General features: G+C 55.6%; 1 protein-coding gene across 3 annotated transcripts in view; it reads right to left on the reverse strand.

Annotated features, from left to right (window-relative positions):
- Positions 1 to 16,046, reverse strand: part of MYO1F (myosin IF) — a 53,942-nt gene extending 37,896 nt beyond the window's left edge. Inside the window, exon 1 of one of the 3 annotated variants that reach the window (XM_039515892.1) lies at positions 15,866 to 16,046. In XM_039515892.1, coding sequence (XP_039371826.1) covers positions 15,866 to 15,883 — 18 coding nt within the window. In that variant the 5' untranslated portion in view covers positions 15,884 to 16,046. Of the gene's footprint in view, positions 1 to 8,863; positions 8,899 to 9,988; positions 10,154 to 15,865 lie in introns of those variants that run through there. The other 2 variants (XM_039515893.1, XM_039515895.1) reach the window with 2 other exon arrangements.
- Positions 16,047 to 16,294: the final 248 nt, after the last annotated feature.

The raw sequence follows: 16,294 nt of genomic DNA on the forward strand, positions 1-16,294 counted from the left end.
ATGGTGAGCTCACCCTGCACCAGGGCACCCCTGGCAGCCAGCCACAGTGCAAAGGATGAGCCCTGCCTCAGTTTCCCCTTGTCACTGGGGCCGGCTGAGTCGCCCATCCTCTCCCTATGGACCCAATCACCAGCCATCTCACCTGGTTGGGAAAGGAAATATGTCCTCCTCCAAGTCCAGTGATTTAGTTGGGGTTGGTCCTGCTTTGAGCAGGGGGTTGGACTAGATACCTCCTGAGGTCCCGTCCAACCCTGAGAGTCTCTGAGTCTATGAAAGACCCACTCTTAGGCATAGTTTATAATTGCAAGCTTCAGCAGCTCTCTCAGAGCAAGATAGTTCATCAGTCCCAAACAGGGGTTTTATAGGGACAGTCCTGATATTTGGGGCTTTGTCTGATACAGGCGCCTGTTACCCTCTCCCCACCCCCAGCCTGATTTTTCACACTTGCTGTCTGGTCACCCTAACCCCAGAGCCTTGTCCAGCTGCGTCACACCCAGTTCCTCCGTCATTCTTCCCGGTCCCATTCTCACGGCCTTCCACCCAAGCGTGAACAAACTCCGCCTCGCAGTTCCCACGCTCCTGTTCCGGGGCTTCCGCACCACTGGCCTTTGACCACACGTCTTCTGACGGTTCCCCCTCAACCCTCGCCTCAGGGCTCCTCTGAGCAGGCTTCCAACAGAGTTCCACGCCCGTGGCCCCTCCGCCGGCAGATCCCCCTGCGGGGTCACCCTCGTGGCCCCCCGCAGAACTCTTCCACCCCAGGTCTGTCACACCAGCTCCTCTTCCCTCCCAGCGGCTTGCAACTCCTGCTCTCCCAGGTCCCTGCCACTCTCTTCAGGGACCCACCCTCCCGCTAGGGAGACCATATTTTCCCAAAGGGAAAACAGGACACCCCCATGGGGCTGGCCCGAAGTGCCCCCCGCATGCAGGCTGTCCTGAGTCCTCCCTGCCTTGGGGCTTACCCGAGGTTCTCCTCTCCCCCAGCATGCAGGACTAGCCCAGGCCCCCCTGCTTCCTGTCCCCGCTGGGCCACCCTGAGGCCCTCCTCTCCCCCCTGTGCACAAGGTGGCCCGAGTCCACCTGCCGCCTGCCCCTACCAGGCGCTGAGACCCCCCCTCCACCTCTGCCCGTGAGGTGGCGAATCGGTGTATTTGTTCAGTTTGCTCCTGCCAACTGGTGATCGGATGGCAAGAGCAAATGGGAGAAATGCCCAGTTTGGCCCACCCTCTGCCCTGTTTCAGGAAACCTGGCATATGAGGAGAGGTTAAAGAAAACTGGGCGTGTTTAGTCCTGAGACAAGAAGACCGAGAGGGGACCTGGTAAGTTTTCAAACATGCTAAGGGGGAAAGAGGACAGTGATCGATTGTGCTCCATGGCCATGGAAGCCAGGACAAGAAGCAGTGGGCTCCATCTGCAGCAAGGGAGACTTAGGTGAGACGGCAGGAGAAACGTTCTAACTCGAGAGAGTGAAGCTCCGGCACAGGCTCCCAAGGGAGGCTGTGGAATCCCCATCACCAGAGATTTTTAAGACCAGGTGGGACAAACCCCTGTGAGGGGATGGTCTTGGTTTGCTTGGCCCTGCCTCAGTGCAGGGGGCTGGACGAGATGATCTCCCGAGGTTCCGTCCAGCCCGACTGCTCTATAGTTCTGTGACTCTCCCTGAACGGCCGCATGGCTCGTTATAGCGGCCAGGTGCCTCCTATCAGGCCCCAATGGGAGGCAGCCAATGAGTCGCAGGTGAACCAGACCTGTTCCCTCTTAAAGGAACCAGTCGCCCCATGACACTTGGGCCCAGATTCACAAAGGTTTTGACCCTCGTAACTCCCACCGACGCCACAGAAGCATAGAACTAGAAGATAGGAGCCTCAACACCGATCTGCATCTGCGTCTCAGCTTGGAAGTGCTTTGGGGTTTTGTGTTAGCTGTTGGTACAGTGCTCAGTCCATCGAGGCCGTGGCTTCTCGGTGCCCCTCCAGGACAGATCCATTAATACGTATAATTCATCATTTCCCCTCGGTGAGAGAGGAGTAGGAATTGCTTGTTTCTGTTTTTCAGTGCATCACGGAGGAAATCTTCTGAGGTTGTCTATCTTTGTACTCCCATGGCAGCTGGTTGGGAGGGAAGCTGTGGCCTGGGGTTTAGGACTTTCATAGGGGATCAGAATGAGCTGGGTTGTGCCAAGTTAGTTTCCCTTGGTGGCTGCCATTTTGTGCTAAGCTTTCATTAAAAAAAGTATCTAATACTTAAGCCAGCAAAGAAAACCTTCCAGAGGGTGACCCGAGTGTAAACTAATGCAATGATGCCTGCCTGAGTCTGCAGGCAGCCTGCAACAACAGCTCTGAGAGAGGTTATCTTAATAGAGTGTTAACTCTGAAACTTAATAATGACAATTTAAATTTCAACTTTGTTCATCACTTAGAACCTGGTCAAAGCAGACAAGAAAGAATCCAGGTTATTATGGTGTGATGGGCTGCTCAACCCACGGTGAATAGCATCTTGTTTTGGTATCACATGGTGGTGGTGCTGGGCAGGCGGGAGGAGTTTGGTATGGGGGGTGGAGCTGTAGAAAGTACAACCATTTATTTATTTCAAGGCTGACCCTGCTTTGGGCACTCCTAGCCTGTCTCTTCCTTTCCAGCCCAGTTCATTGCTCTAGTGAATCTCACTGTGTTTCACCAACACCATCCGGCAGTCCCTAGCTCAGTGAATCTTCTGCATGTTGCTGCTGCTGCTGCTGCTGCTCCAGCATTTCCTTTTTTCACTTGACGTGCAGCAGCACCAGCTTTCACTTCTCCCGTCAGCCAGTTGTTTCTTCCGCTTCCCCTTTTTCTTCTCTTCCTCTTTTGCTTTATTTTCCTCTCTCTCCTGGAGCCACAGAGCTGATTTTGGACTCATGGTTTCAGATTGTGCCACGTACTCTGGCCCAAGCATCCAGCCTCTCCCAGCGGATTCACACAGGAAAACACCTGCTCCCTTTGTCCCCTCCTCTGTCACATGTACCGCTCCTGTGCAGCCGGACCTCGCCTACCAGCAGGTGGGAGGCATTCTCTGATGAGGTCGCATCCACTTGTGTGGATCAGCCCATTTCCCATCCTTGTCATTCCTGTACCTTCTCCACTGTGTCATCTGCTGCGTGGGCCAGCAGATGCTACTCGGCTGGATGCAGCCATGGACATGAAACCTTTGGTATGTAGGAAGCTCCAGCTAGTATAGAAGGCTGCAGCAACACAGGCTACTGTCAACTCATCACACCTGTCCTCTGCTCTCGCCATTGGCTCCTTGCTGAATTTTAAATCAAATTTAAGGTCTCAACGCTTATCTTCAAAGCACGTCACAGCTTGGGCCCAGGCAATCTGAACGTGCCTAAAGCTGCAGGCTGAAGGCTTAGAGTTGACAATGGTGGTACCATGCACCCCTCCAGCCCAATCGAATGCTCTACAATAAGGGCACAGCTGATTCGTGCAGCAGACAGAACTTTCTCGGGGGCTGGCCTGAGACTGTGGAATGAATTTCCCCAGAAACCAAGGCCCATCGCAAACCTCTCCACCTCCCGTTCCAAGTGCAAGGAGTCTTTCTTTGCCCTTGCCTCCTCCAACATAACCACATAGCCCCGTGTAGAGTTATAAACAACACCACCACTAAACCCTACCAAAAAAACAAGACACTCCACTGCACGTGCGTCTTTTGGGGAGAGGACGAGAGACCCACCAACATCTGGCAGATGCTGGTCATCAGAACATAAGAACAGCCAGACTGGGTCAGACCAATGGTCCATCCAGCCCAGTATCCTCTCTTCTGACAGTGGCCAGTGCCAGGTGCCCCACCGGGAATGAACAGGGAATCATCAAGTGATCCATCCCCTGTTGCCCATTCCCAGCTTCTGGCAAACAGAGGCTAGGGACACCATCCTGGCTAATAGCCATTGATGGACCTGTCCTCCATGAATGTATCTAGTTCTTTTTTGAACCGTGTTTAATTGCTTAATACACGACTGGAAGGTGCTCAGACACAGGGGTGAGCGTGGCGTAAGAACCTATCCAGAACAGACTAGGATAGCAAGGTCCCAAGGGAACCCTGGGGATCGTCGTAGGCCACAGTATGATTTCATGGGCCAAGTTCAGCCCTGCTGCAGCTGTACTGACGTCAGCGTGGCCCCCTCCTGTCCTTAGGCCTGAGTCACATGAGGGGGTGAGTGAGAAATGTTACAGTCCCTAGGTGGAGACAGATGGAGGCCACCAGTGACCCCAGCCACATCTCTTACTAGCCGTGGGACCTGCCGTTGGGCTCTAATACCAGGTGTGAAGCTGAGTCATGATGAAAAAAAAATACTGTTATTCCATATAAACCCAACTCCACCTCCCTCCGGGTACCCGGGGCACAAAACTCTTTCTAGACGGAACTGTCACAGGATTGCTGCTAGGCAGCAGGGATCCTTAGCAGGCAGGACTCTGTGTACGCAGGATTTTGAGAGACCCTTAGAGAACTCAGCCTGTTCTTCCCTCTTTCTCTAGTTCCTTGTTTGAGTTCCTCCATCACCCACTCTCTTTCTTCCCAGTAAGACGTTATAAAAGAAACCCAGTGAAGATGGGCTCATAGTTCAGATTAATCATGCTGGTTTCCTGGCATGCTATTATTAGCCAGACTGTTGTATGACTATTGGTAGCATTTATAACTGTGCAAGCGAAGCAAGGGGCTAATCGAGCCTCATGCTTCAGGGCATGGTCAGCTGGTCCTGACAAAGGTCAGGAAGGGATTGTTCTTCCATGCACAGCAATTCGCAAAGGGCCAGATGCATTATGGGCCTTTATGGCTTTCCTCTCAGATCTCTGGGATTGGCCATTGCCAGAGCCAGGATACTGGTCAGACTCGGCAGGCCAGTGGTGTTATCTGGTGTGGGCTTCCTGAGCTTGCTGCATTAAAGGGTTAAGGCAAATAGTTTAATTTCCTGTATCACGAACAGGCTTTTGATCAATAATACACCCATATGCTCTAATAAGCCATTTTGGCCATGCACTTGGCACTGTGGGACTCCAGCCAGATGGCCGGTTCTCACCTTAGATCTAGACAACTTACTGTTTCTTGACCAAACTTTACGGAGTTAATGTGCCTCAATAAACAGCCGCAATGGGACAATCCTGGTCCCGTTTAGTTCAATGAGAGTTTTGTCACTGGCTTTAGCGGGAGCAGGAATGGTCCCCATGACAGCACTTCTCCAGCACCTTCCATTGGAAGAGCTCAAAGTCCTCTACAGCTATGTGTGAATTAGGCCTCACCGTGCCCTGGGAGGCAGGTACCCCCCTTTTACGGGTGGGGGAACCGAGGCACAGGGAGGTCACACTGCAAGTCACGCACCCAAGGCGTCGCAGCGCATCAGTGGCAGAGTCTGGAGCGTGTGACGCGCAGGCTGCAGCGCTGGCCACTAGCTGCACACTCACCCTGTCACACACTGACCCCTGCCAAGGCAAACTGTGAACGCAAGGTTGTGTGTCTGACTCATTCTTCACACTAAAGCCGCAGAGTGCAGGGAGGCCCTTCCACGCTAGCCAGGCCTGCTGAGGGAACTCACAGGCGCACGGCTGGAGGAGAGCGAGCTCTCTGCCTGGCCAGAAGGAAGTTCTGGTCTAGGGCTTAAATCATAGGGCTAGGTGTCAGGAGACCCAGGCCCTGGCCCCAGCCTCCTTACTGGCAAATTTAAGTAACTATCAGCCGAGAAGGGGGCAATGAGTGAATTTGCTTTCACAACTGTTAGCCCCCAGTTCCCCTTTTCCTTCCTCAGCAGCACCCTGTGGTCGCGGCACAAACCTCAGGCCCAGCTTCTTGCAAAATCCCAGAACTCAAGGACTAGGGCTTGAAAGTGTTGCCTGCAGCATTTCAGATGATTTCAGTGAGCCAGTCACATACATGCAGCCCCCTTCCCTCGGGTTCAGCCCTCACTGCCAGGGGTCAGAAAATGCCCGACCAGGGTCCTTTTCCGCTACATTCTCAACAGTGGGGGCCTTTCAGATCCCTGGACGTGACTCAGAGACCAAGCTCTTTGGGGCAGGGACTGTCTTTTAGTTCGGTGTACAGCACCTGGCACCACAGGGGCCTGGTCCGTGACTGGGGTGCCAAGACACGTCTGCAACACAAATACATACGTATCGATAACTGTGCTCATCACCCTAATTAGAAAAGGTTCCGCTTCCTGTAAGGCTCCCAGAGGCTGGCCTGGCCTCCCACTGGTATCTGTAATCCGCTGCTGAGTCCAATGGAAGTGAGGAACCTAAGTACCTCTGAGGACCTGAGTCGAGGACCCTTGGCTTGAAGCCAGGGGGTCTGATTTGACGTTCCAGTGATTGGGAGAGGTTGTGTTTCACGCCCACCTTGCACTGGTGCAAATGACAACACGAGGTACCAGACGATGGAATTTAGCGTCTTAATTTCTCTCTCTTCTGCTGCTATTTCTCTCTGAAACCACCACATTTAACTGCGATACAGTTTGTAGGTTTAGTGTCATCCCAGCCCGACTGCAGGTGCCTTCCTGCATTCCCCCAGCCCAATGAGTCTAGACCAGATTTACCGATTTTGTAAGGCCAGAAGGGATCATTAGATCATCTGCTCTAAGCACCTGTATAACATGGGCCGTTCCATTTCACCCGATTACCCCTGCCCCGAGCCCAGTCACGTGGGTTTGACTAATACACAGCTTCCAGCAAAGCAGCCAGTCTGGATCTGAAGAGACGGAGAATCCACCACTTCCCTTGGGAGCACGTCCCACTGGCTAAGCACCCTCGCTTGTTTCTCTGCCTTATTTCTCATGTGAGTTTGCCTGGCTTTAACTCCGGCCATTTATCCAACACCCTCGTAGAGGAGTGGGCCTTAGGTGTGAGTCTAGTGGCTGTTACTCATCTGTTAGCTGCGATGGGTGAACACTAATAACGAAACCTGGGGCCTGATTCCCCATTACGCTGCACCTTGTGCTGCCAGACGTTCACAACAGGACGCAGAGGGTGTAAAATACTGCTGAATCGATGGCGTCAGTGCCGTCACGATACGCACGGCAGCGGGGATTCGAGCCCCACTTGTTTGTGCCCTAGGCTGACAAGTGAGGCTTCATCACCGGCTGTCACCGGCATGTATATTTGCTAACTGCCTACCCCCATCCCGCAAGGGCTCGGATATTTTGCACCGATAAAGATCTGACACGTCCCCAGGGCCCTTAAACACCATCAAAGTGCAGTTCCAGTCAGGAAAGCAAGAAGGAAAAACAAAGACAGCGCCAATCGGGGCAAAGTTTCACTGCCGAAAGAGGGGCAGCCGGAGCCCTAATACCCCCGGAACTATTCAAAAGACCGAGAAGGGGATAGTGCATTACCAGCCAGGAAATCAAAACCAATCAAAACCAATCAACTGCCCCGGCACAAAACCCCACCTAGCACCTGAGAACCCAGCTGTGTTCTGTCTGCCCCTTGCATGAGTGCGAGTGACAGGAAGGATGAGTAACCTTGAGGTGAGAGCACAGAGGCGGGGCTGTCAAATGCCCAGTTCCCAGCTCTGCTACAGACTTCGTGTACGGCCTTCAGCTAGTCACAGACCAGCGTTGTGCCTCAGTTTCCTCATTTGCAAAAAGGGGGCTGATGCCCCTGACTCGCCTTGCCGGGGGGGAGGGCTATGTGATGTGCCTTGAGGTGCTCAGGGAGGAGGGGAGGCATCGGAGCTGCGGGGCAGCCAGCTACACACACGCTGATCTCCTCGCTAATGCCTCTGGCTCGCTCCGCCCCGGCTCTGCAGGGCAGGAGAGGGGAAGGCTGGGAGACCCAGAGGGAGCAGATCTCTTGGGCGAGGAGTCCTGCGTGCATCAGCCTGACCGCAGACACTCAGACGGTGCAGCGTGCCGCTGCTGCTATTGTTCAGGGGTTTGGGGCTTTTTATAACACCTCTCACCATTCTCACACTGTCTGTATTGAGCCGGCTCTGAGAACAGGCACCCGGGGCAGATCCAGCTCTGCGCAGACACTGGGACAGAGGCACCTGGCATCTCACCTATTCAGGGGCTCCTGAGAACTCAGAACTATTTTCAGTTGAGACCAGCCAGGCTGGCGGGGGGCAGAAAGCCCCGTCATAGGGGTCGTTTAAAACCAGAGACGCCAAAGGCCTCGCTGTAGGGGCAAGTCTCGCACTGCTCCCCACACCGGGGACCGGAGGCGGGCGGGAGTTGCATGGGCCTTTTCTCATCTCACCAGTCTTTGGGCCTGACGGCCCCCCCGGCCGGCACCTCACGTCACTCTCGCTGGTGCAAACGGCAGCACAAGGTGCCTGGCAGGGGACAACCAGGCCCAAAGAATGCGGAGCTGTGAAAAGGCCTGAGCTTCCCTGGCGCGCGGATACCGTGGGGCTGGGCCCTATGGTCCCCCCGAGAGACAGGGCCTGCCCCTGCCTCAGCATCGGTCGCGCCCTCCCCTCTGCGTTCACACTTGCTGCTGTGTCCTGTCCCGGGGAGGCAGAATGGGATGATCCAAGCTGGAATTTTGCCTGCAAATTCTACTCCTCCAAAAAGTGTGATGGGCTCCTTGGTGATGGCAGCTGCTCAGAGCCTTGAGAGATGGTCTTGAGGCTAAAGTACAGGCCTAGGGTTCCCCCAGATCTTATAGCCTGTGATCCAATCAGCCCTTTCCTTTCTCTTTGTTAGCTGAATAGATTGAGCTCCTGGCATCTGTCACGATAGGGCCTGTGTCTAATCCCTCAGCCATTCTCTCTGCTCTTCTCTGACCCCTCTCCAACATCTCAACAGCCTTCTTGAATTGTGGGCACCAGAACTGGACGGACTGTTCCAGCAACGGTCGCACCAGTGCCAAATACAGAGGTACAATAACCTCCCGCCTACCACTCCAGACTCCCGTTTATGCGTCCAAGGATCGCATTAGCCCTGCCGGCCACAGCTCCACGTTGTGTCTGGCTGATTCTCTCTCCTACGCCCCCACGACTTTTTCTGAGCCAGGACGTTCGGCGTCCCCTGCCTTGGCCTTCCCATCTGTATCACCGGAGGGCAACACTGAGCTCCCTCTGGGGCGTGTTGTGATGCCCAATAGCTGGGCAACGAGTAGCTCCCAGAGGTGGCACCTCCTGACACCAGTCCCCCCATTGCAGCACCGCCACGGCTCACACCTGCGGAGCTGGCAGAGCAGGAGCTGTGGACTCTGCCGTGTCTCTACGCGCTTGGAGAGGTCTGTGCTGCTGAAAAGCCGAAGCAGCAGGAAGCAGGGCCAGCACATCAGGGGCCCTCCAGCCCCCTGGGTAGCTCACGGGCCCTGGTGGGCAGGGGCAAGGAAACCCAAAGCACCTTCCATGAACTCCCCACGTTGCCCGAACCCCTCCATCGCCATCAGCCCCCAGGTGCAGCGCCGACCCTCACCCCCAGCGCAAACAGCCCCCGACAGCCGGGCCCCACCCTGGGCAGCCGCGGGTGAGAATCCAGCTGAACAACGGCCAGCGTGAGGCCTGGAAGCAGCACATCCCCCGCCCCGGTGTCAGCATCCAGCCCGCTGGGCTCCCCAGCACCCCCACCCCCGCTCCCTGTCCCTCCCCTGCGGCCCTGGACAACGCAGGGACGTTAATTCTCATTCAGCCCCAGCCCCATAGGGGCTCACCTGGCAGCTCCAGGGCGTTACTGGGGAGAGGGAGGGGTTTGTGCAGCCCCCACCTTCCTGTGTGGGGGATGGGGAGGTTGCAGGGGCTAGAGATACAGTGGTGGGGGGGCGGGGTGCAGCAGGCAGTGAAACCTTGGTAGATTTCGGGGGGGGGGCAGGAGCAATGACTCCAGTAGGTGCAGAGCAGGGCAAGGTGCAGTGACCCCAGTGAGTGCAGGGGCAGGGAAGGGTGCAGTGACCGCAGTGGATGCAGGGGCAGGGAAGGGTGCAGTGACCCCAGTGGGTGCAGTGATGCCCCACAGCGGCAGAGCAGGGGGCAGTGCCCTGGCCTTTGCAGCATGGATCCAATCTTTTCTACTTACCATGGTGTCCCTGCAGCCTGGGGATCCTGCTCTTCCTGCTGCTGCCCCGAGAGGGGGGTGGGGTGGGGGTGGTGCTCTGGGCTCCTGTCACTGGGGATCAGGGAACATGGTCACTACCTGACACTGACTCGCCTCACTTGGCTTTTCTGCAGCAAGTGACAAAAGTGCAACTAAAACGAGGACTGATTTCCTTTGTCACCCCTCCCCCCCGCTTCCTCATTTGAAGCTGAGTGGTGAAGGGGAGGGGGGAGCAAGTGCTGTCTACCTGTGGGAACTGGCACTGGGGATGGGGAAGCACCCACTGGGCACCCATGCCTGGGTGGGGGGCAGAAGGGACCCATCGCTGGGCTGTGGAGCAGCAATAGCTCCCCAAGAGCGCCCTCGAACAGCCTGGCATTCGGGAGGCAGCTGGCAGCGGGCTGCCGGGCGAGCATATGGCTTTGGAGGGGCTCCGGGCAGTGCCTGCTGGAAGTTGAGATTACAAAACAATTTCCTCCCTAAGCAGCTGTTTTCCCACTCCCATGGATGCTGGGCTGAAATGAGCCTCCGGGGGGAGGGTCTCTGACCCAAGCGGACTATGGCTTCGTTACCGACTGTCTGGCTTGTGCAAAGTTGGAGCAGAATCTCCCGGATCATTTTTGAGCAGCTGAACCCCCCCCCCCTTGCCCTCCCCTTCCTGTTTGCAGAACCGATGGCTTCCCTGAGTGTGCTGCAGAGATAATTCCAAGCCGGCTGCGCTCTGACACCCGCCTGCACAGAGCCCTAGGCCAGGAGCCCGGCTTGCGGCTGGGACCACGCTTGATAAAACGACGTGGCTAAAACTGGAACAAATCCATGGCCGCCTAGCACTTCCCAAGCCTTGCCGTGTGTCACGCTGCAGCCGAGCCGGGGCAGAACGCACCTGCCCCCGCTCCAAAAGCACAGGCCCCGCCTCATCTGCTACAGGTGAATCTCCTTTAAGCAGTACGGGGCCTATGCCACACAGCTGAATCATTCTAATCCATCTGCTCAAGGGCAGTGGTCCATGTATGTGCACACACACTAGCCAGTTCATTGCAGTAACACACCACGGGCACTGGAGCAGGGATCCCGGCTTTAGGCCGAGCCCCCCTGATATTTAGGGCTGCTCAGATCCTGGGTGCGAGCCACAGGGCCATCTCTGATAAAGCCACAGCCCTTCTGAGCATGCTCAGTCAGGAGCTGCTAATGCACTTGTTAAAGCAGCCCCTGGTGAAGCCCCGCCCACTTGTCACATCACAACCTACTGTCCCCGCCCAGCCCCACGAGGCGTTGCCTGCTGCGGAGACTAGGGGCCAGTTTTCATAAGGGCCCAGCCAGGGAGCTCCCTGGGGCTCCTCCCGCTTTGCAAAGGGGCAGCACATGTGACCGTCTGCGCCGCTGGCTGGGCCAGTGGCCACCCCCCCCCATTCATATGCAGACAGACAGTGGGGGACATCACCTGCCAACTAACCAGGAAGTCAGGGAGGGGTGGAGCCTGGCTCCAGCCCATAATACTCTGGTGTCCACTTTACTGCATCCCTTCCCTCTCAATGTACAGCCTGGATGTAGCCGTACAAATAACCAGGGGCTCATCTCTCATGCACAGCGAAGCGCCTCTCCGCGGCAGTGGGGAGTAGTCGTCCAACAGCCTCAGGCTCCTGGTCCACCAGTTGTGTAGATACCCCCATCTCGGGCACCCCCAGCAAAACTGCATCTGTTCCTGGCCTCGGCTCCTCCAGGTGGCCGCCAGCCAAGGGCAGAGGCTGTGGTCCTTGCGTGTCAGTCTGCTCCGGAGGGCGTCTTACAATCCAACCATCACTTCACTGGACTTGAAAAGACAAGGGGCCAGTTTGCTCTAGGATGGTACCCGGAATCGACGCCGCATTGAAACGTGGGGCGCAGCCCACGGCCTTTGGGCCCAGCTCTTTGTCTTTAGCGTAATAGGCATGGGGCTGTTTTCGGAAATCTTGTTGCCTTACCATTTCCCTCCCCAGGCTGGGATGGATTTAGATCCACACGAGCTCTTATCTTCCTGCCCATCGATAGCTAGGTGGGCTCACACCCAGCGCACTCGGCGGACTGGTTCTGTATTTCCAAAGCAATCGAGCTAGCTTCGTCCCCGAGCTGCCACAAATCATCTCTTCACCCCCTCTTTCAAGATCCTCTCAGCTCTCTCTGCGAGGCCCTGCAGGCTGGATGAGATGGGGACGTTTGAATAGGCTTAAGCCCATTTTTGTTTGGAAAGTCTTTGAATTCCATGCTCGTAAAAGCTGGTCCATTGTCTGTGGCGAGGACTCCCCGTTAGCCCGTGTGAGGCTCAGGTTCACAGGTAGCGGTGCAGGTCGTTCAGCTCATCACATGCTCGTGGGGCAATTTGATGCTTGGCCTCAGGGAGGGACAAGGGGAAAGCGTCAGCGTCAAATCACAGCAGGTCTCCTGGGCCTTGGGCCAGTGGCCCATGTCGTTTGCTGCAGTCTACAGGAGTCTGCGAACTTGCACTTTAAAGGTGACCTGCAAAGTGTGCGCGTGTACGTGTGCCCACGTGTAAATAGGTGGCATGTACGTGACGTGTGCACATACACACGTGTGTGTGTGTGTGTGTCTTTTCCAGCCAGTGCCAACCTGACCCCGAGCAGTAGTGTTTAAAAGCCGCTCCTGTCGCGCAGCTCTGGGCGGCCTGTGCAAAGTGTGGGTGAACTCGCTGCAGTTCCTAGGGGAGCCCCCACTTGTCCCCCTCGTCGGCAGCCTCGTGAGAGAGGCCCAGCACTGGGCTCTGGAGTCGGGCCTCCCCTCTCCCACCTAGAGACGCTCACGCCCAGGGCGGGCAGGCAAACTGGCTGAGTCAAACGTGAATGAAGCAGGGCTGGGGCGAAACAGGGCAGTTCGGGGCTTGCGAGCCTTTCTTTGGCTCCACATTCTTGCAAAACCCCCAAAGGCTGCTCCTGATCTCGCTGGCAAAATCAGGACTGGCGGCTAACGACCAGCTTTGCCGCCCCCGCTGGAGGAGGACGCTGACGCTGGGTTGTGCCTGGGGAGAGACTTGTCCTGCCCTTTGGAGCTGTCCTCTGTGCAGTGCCTGAGCGATTCCGCTCGTGGGCCCAGCGAACAAGACCGGCCTGAACTTTCTCTTCCTTTTTCTCAACCTGCAGGAGAGAGGGGGCTGGACAGGGCTGGGCCTTTGGGGCATCGGTTAGCTGTGCCGTGCGCTGATGCGTGCCTCATTGCGCCGATGGTGGCACATGAAAGGGTTCTGTCACGCTGGTCAGTTCTGCGGGTGTCTATGATGGAGAAGCAGCAAAGAATCCTGTGGCACCTTCTAGACTAACAGACGTTTTGCAGCATGATGGAGAGGAGATTGTGAAACCAAATCCCAGCGAAAAAGTCGGGCAGCCCACTGACACGCCTAAGGCAGCAGGAGAGCTGCATGCCAGCTAACCTTGTCCGGGCAGAAACAACAGGAAATGATCAACCAAGAACCACTCACAATCACAGGAAATGGCCGGCACTGAGGTGCACCCATGTGTGGAGCACTATAAATAGCCAGACAGAGATGGGCCTTTAGAAACGCCTATTGAGTCAGATGAGAGCTCCTGTAACTGGGCTATTGTCATAGCCTTGTGCAGCTGGATGCTCAGGAAATGATACTGTCCTATCTGACCCAGGAGGAATTAATGACCTCCGGGCAGGTAAACAGACAGGCAAAAATGTCCCAGTCGCTTTGTTGGTTCGCTGGAGTTTTGCTCGCGTACCAGGCTCAAGTCCCGCAGCGGAACTTGTCGTTCAAATGGGCTGTCGTCAAAAACGTCCAAACTCGGCTGCCCGGGGCGAGACCCCTCCAGCTGGACGCAGCCACCCGGCTGGAGAGGCAGCCTGACTTGCAGAGGTGCTGAATGCGCACAAACCAGCCGGAGCTGGGGGTGGGAATCACGCTGCTTATTTCGGATTGGGCTTTGAAAGGCTCTTTAAGGAAATGAGGCCCGGTGGAAAGCCAGCGGGGGAAAGGCACCTATGGATTTAGGGGTCCAACTGTCGGCCCTCAGGGTTGAACATTTTGGATTGTGTTTGCCCTGACTAGCCTCTTTTCACAGCTGGGGGCCATCACTCATTCGGGATAATTATCAGCATTTGGCAAAGAGAAGAAACACCCGTGGAATGAGTTGGATTGTACGTGTGATCGCACGGAAAGCCACATGCACTGCTGTCGTCCTTGCTCGGCAGGTGCAAAGAGCTTATCTCAGGAGCATCTTATATCTCTGCAAGCGAAGGGGTGATTCTGTGATACGCCCTCCCCGGGCAGGGAGGAACCCAGAATAAACAAGCAGCCGGGGTTAACTGAACTACCAAGCTCTGAAAACTACAGCAAGACCCACGGAACAAGGGCGTTGTTCTTCTGTGTCTCTGCAGCGTGATGCTGGAGAGCTGGGTCAGGCCACCCTCCTGCTACCGATTAGATCAGCGTCGCTTGCTCCGCACACAGGGCCATATTTTGGAATAAGTCTCCTAATTTCCACCCGCCCGCTGACAAATCCCTGCCCGTGGGTAAGAACAGGGTTATAACGCCAGCCCCTAAACGCTACTGGGGGACCCACCGCACCTGCAATTCTTTAGCATGCAACCAGGACCTCAGGGCCTGTCTATGCTGGGGATATTTGCATCCCTGCAGTTCTACACCGCAGCGGCAAACCAGAGTAAGCCAGACGGGGTCAGCCCCACAGTGCATCAGTGCAGGATGTCTGCACTAGGGGGTGGGAGGAAGGATGTTGCAGAGCTGTACCTACATCAGTACGTACATCCCCAGTACAGACAGGCCCTTAGAGGTTCGAGTTCTCATTTTGCGCACAGGTGATCATGCAGTGCAGGGACCTTTCCTACAACGCAGTGAGGGGGGTCATTGAAACCCTGGAAGGTGGTGGGATGGGGAATTTCGATGCCTTTCAAGGGGAGCTGGGGGAACACCCATAAAACCAAAGCAGCCATAAATCTGGCCAGTGGGGAAGCTGGAACGAGAGGTGATCAAACGAACGAAAGCCCTTAGCTCCACCACTGCGTTAAGGATCCTTTAGAGTCTCAGGCTTTGCCGTTAGATTTGAAAGAATGGGAAACATTCTAAAATGGCACCAAAAAACCCCAGCCTTCTGCTTGGGCAATCCGGCCGCAGCGAGTGATGGTTTGATTTTTTGTTTCTCTCACATGGAACAAGACGAAAGCAGGATTTCCTGCCTCTGAACTAGTTCAGGCTTGGAGGTGTGTTGTGCTTTGATGTGGAGGGACATCTAGTGGCAGATAACTGCTCCGCACCGCAGGCTCCTACAGGCAGGTCTCCTTCCTGAGATGATCTGGCTACATCTAAAGTAGGACAACAGTGAGGGTTATTGAATCAGCCAGGCCAGTTCCCGAAGCACCTCAGGTTTGATCCTTGCTGCTAGGCAGAGGCAAGTAGTGTTGCCAGCGCTGGTGATATCTGGGGTTTTTCTTCAAGCCCCAGCTCCTGGAGTCATGCTAGTTTGTCAGAATCCCCACGCTGGTTTCAAAAGAAAAGGTTCCAGCCCTCATGGCAACAGCGATGGGAAACGTGAGGTGAGTGCACCTGAAAGGCTCAGAAATGGGAATGCAAATTAAAAGCCCCGCCCCTTTACTAGGTAAAAGAATCTTGTGATTTTGGAGGGCCTGATTCCTGATTTTTGAACGCATGGAGTTGGCCATATAACATCTTTGGGAGCCTCAGGATGCTGAGCTGAGCTGGCCACTTTCTCACAAACTCAGTGTCTTTTCTTTGGCAGTTTGCTCCTGCCTGATCGCAAGACTGGCTGCATTCAGCCCTTCTCCTCATTCCAGCCAGGCAGAATCCAGGTAAAACACTCCCTATCTGCCACTCACCGTGGTGTCCTGGCCCATCCTTCAGGGTCGTGGCGTGTGTGTATGGTGCAGGGATAGGAGTCATCTGCTCCAGAGATGGGTGGGAAGCTCCTATGGGCTGAAGCCTTGAGACAATCCTGCGAGTAGCAGCCGGCTAGGATCCAATGACAAGGCAGGAGGGGAAGGGAAAAGCAGGCGAGTCACGTGGCAGAATGAAGGAGGCAAAGCAGGCGTAAATGCAACACGTCCTGCCCACAGTCCCCCCAGGCTTAGCAATCATCCATCTTCCTCTGCGCCTCTAGGGATCCAGAGCTCGCCTTGTCCCGGGCCGCTCCAGAGACCACAGGGAGGAATTTTTCCAGTCCACTTCCCCACCGTGACAGTAAACGCTTTTAAATCCTCTCTTGCCTGGGAGTTATGGGGGAACCCCACCAATGCTGGTTGGGTCAG

Source organism: Mauremys reevesii, linkage group 26 (genome assembly GCF_016161935.1).
Source record: "Mauremys reevesii isolate NIE-2019 linkage group 26, ASM1616193v1, whole genome shotgun sequence".
NCBI classification, from domain to species: Eukaryota; Metazoa; Chordata; order Testudines; family Geoemydidae; genus Mauremys; species Mauremys reevesii.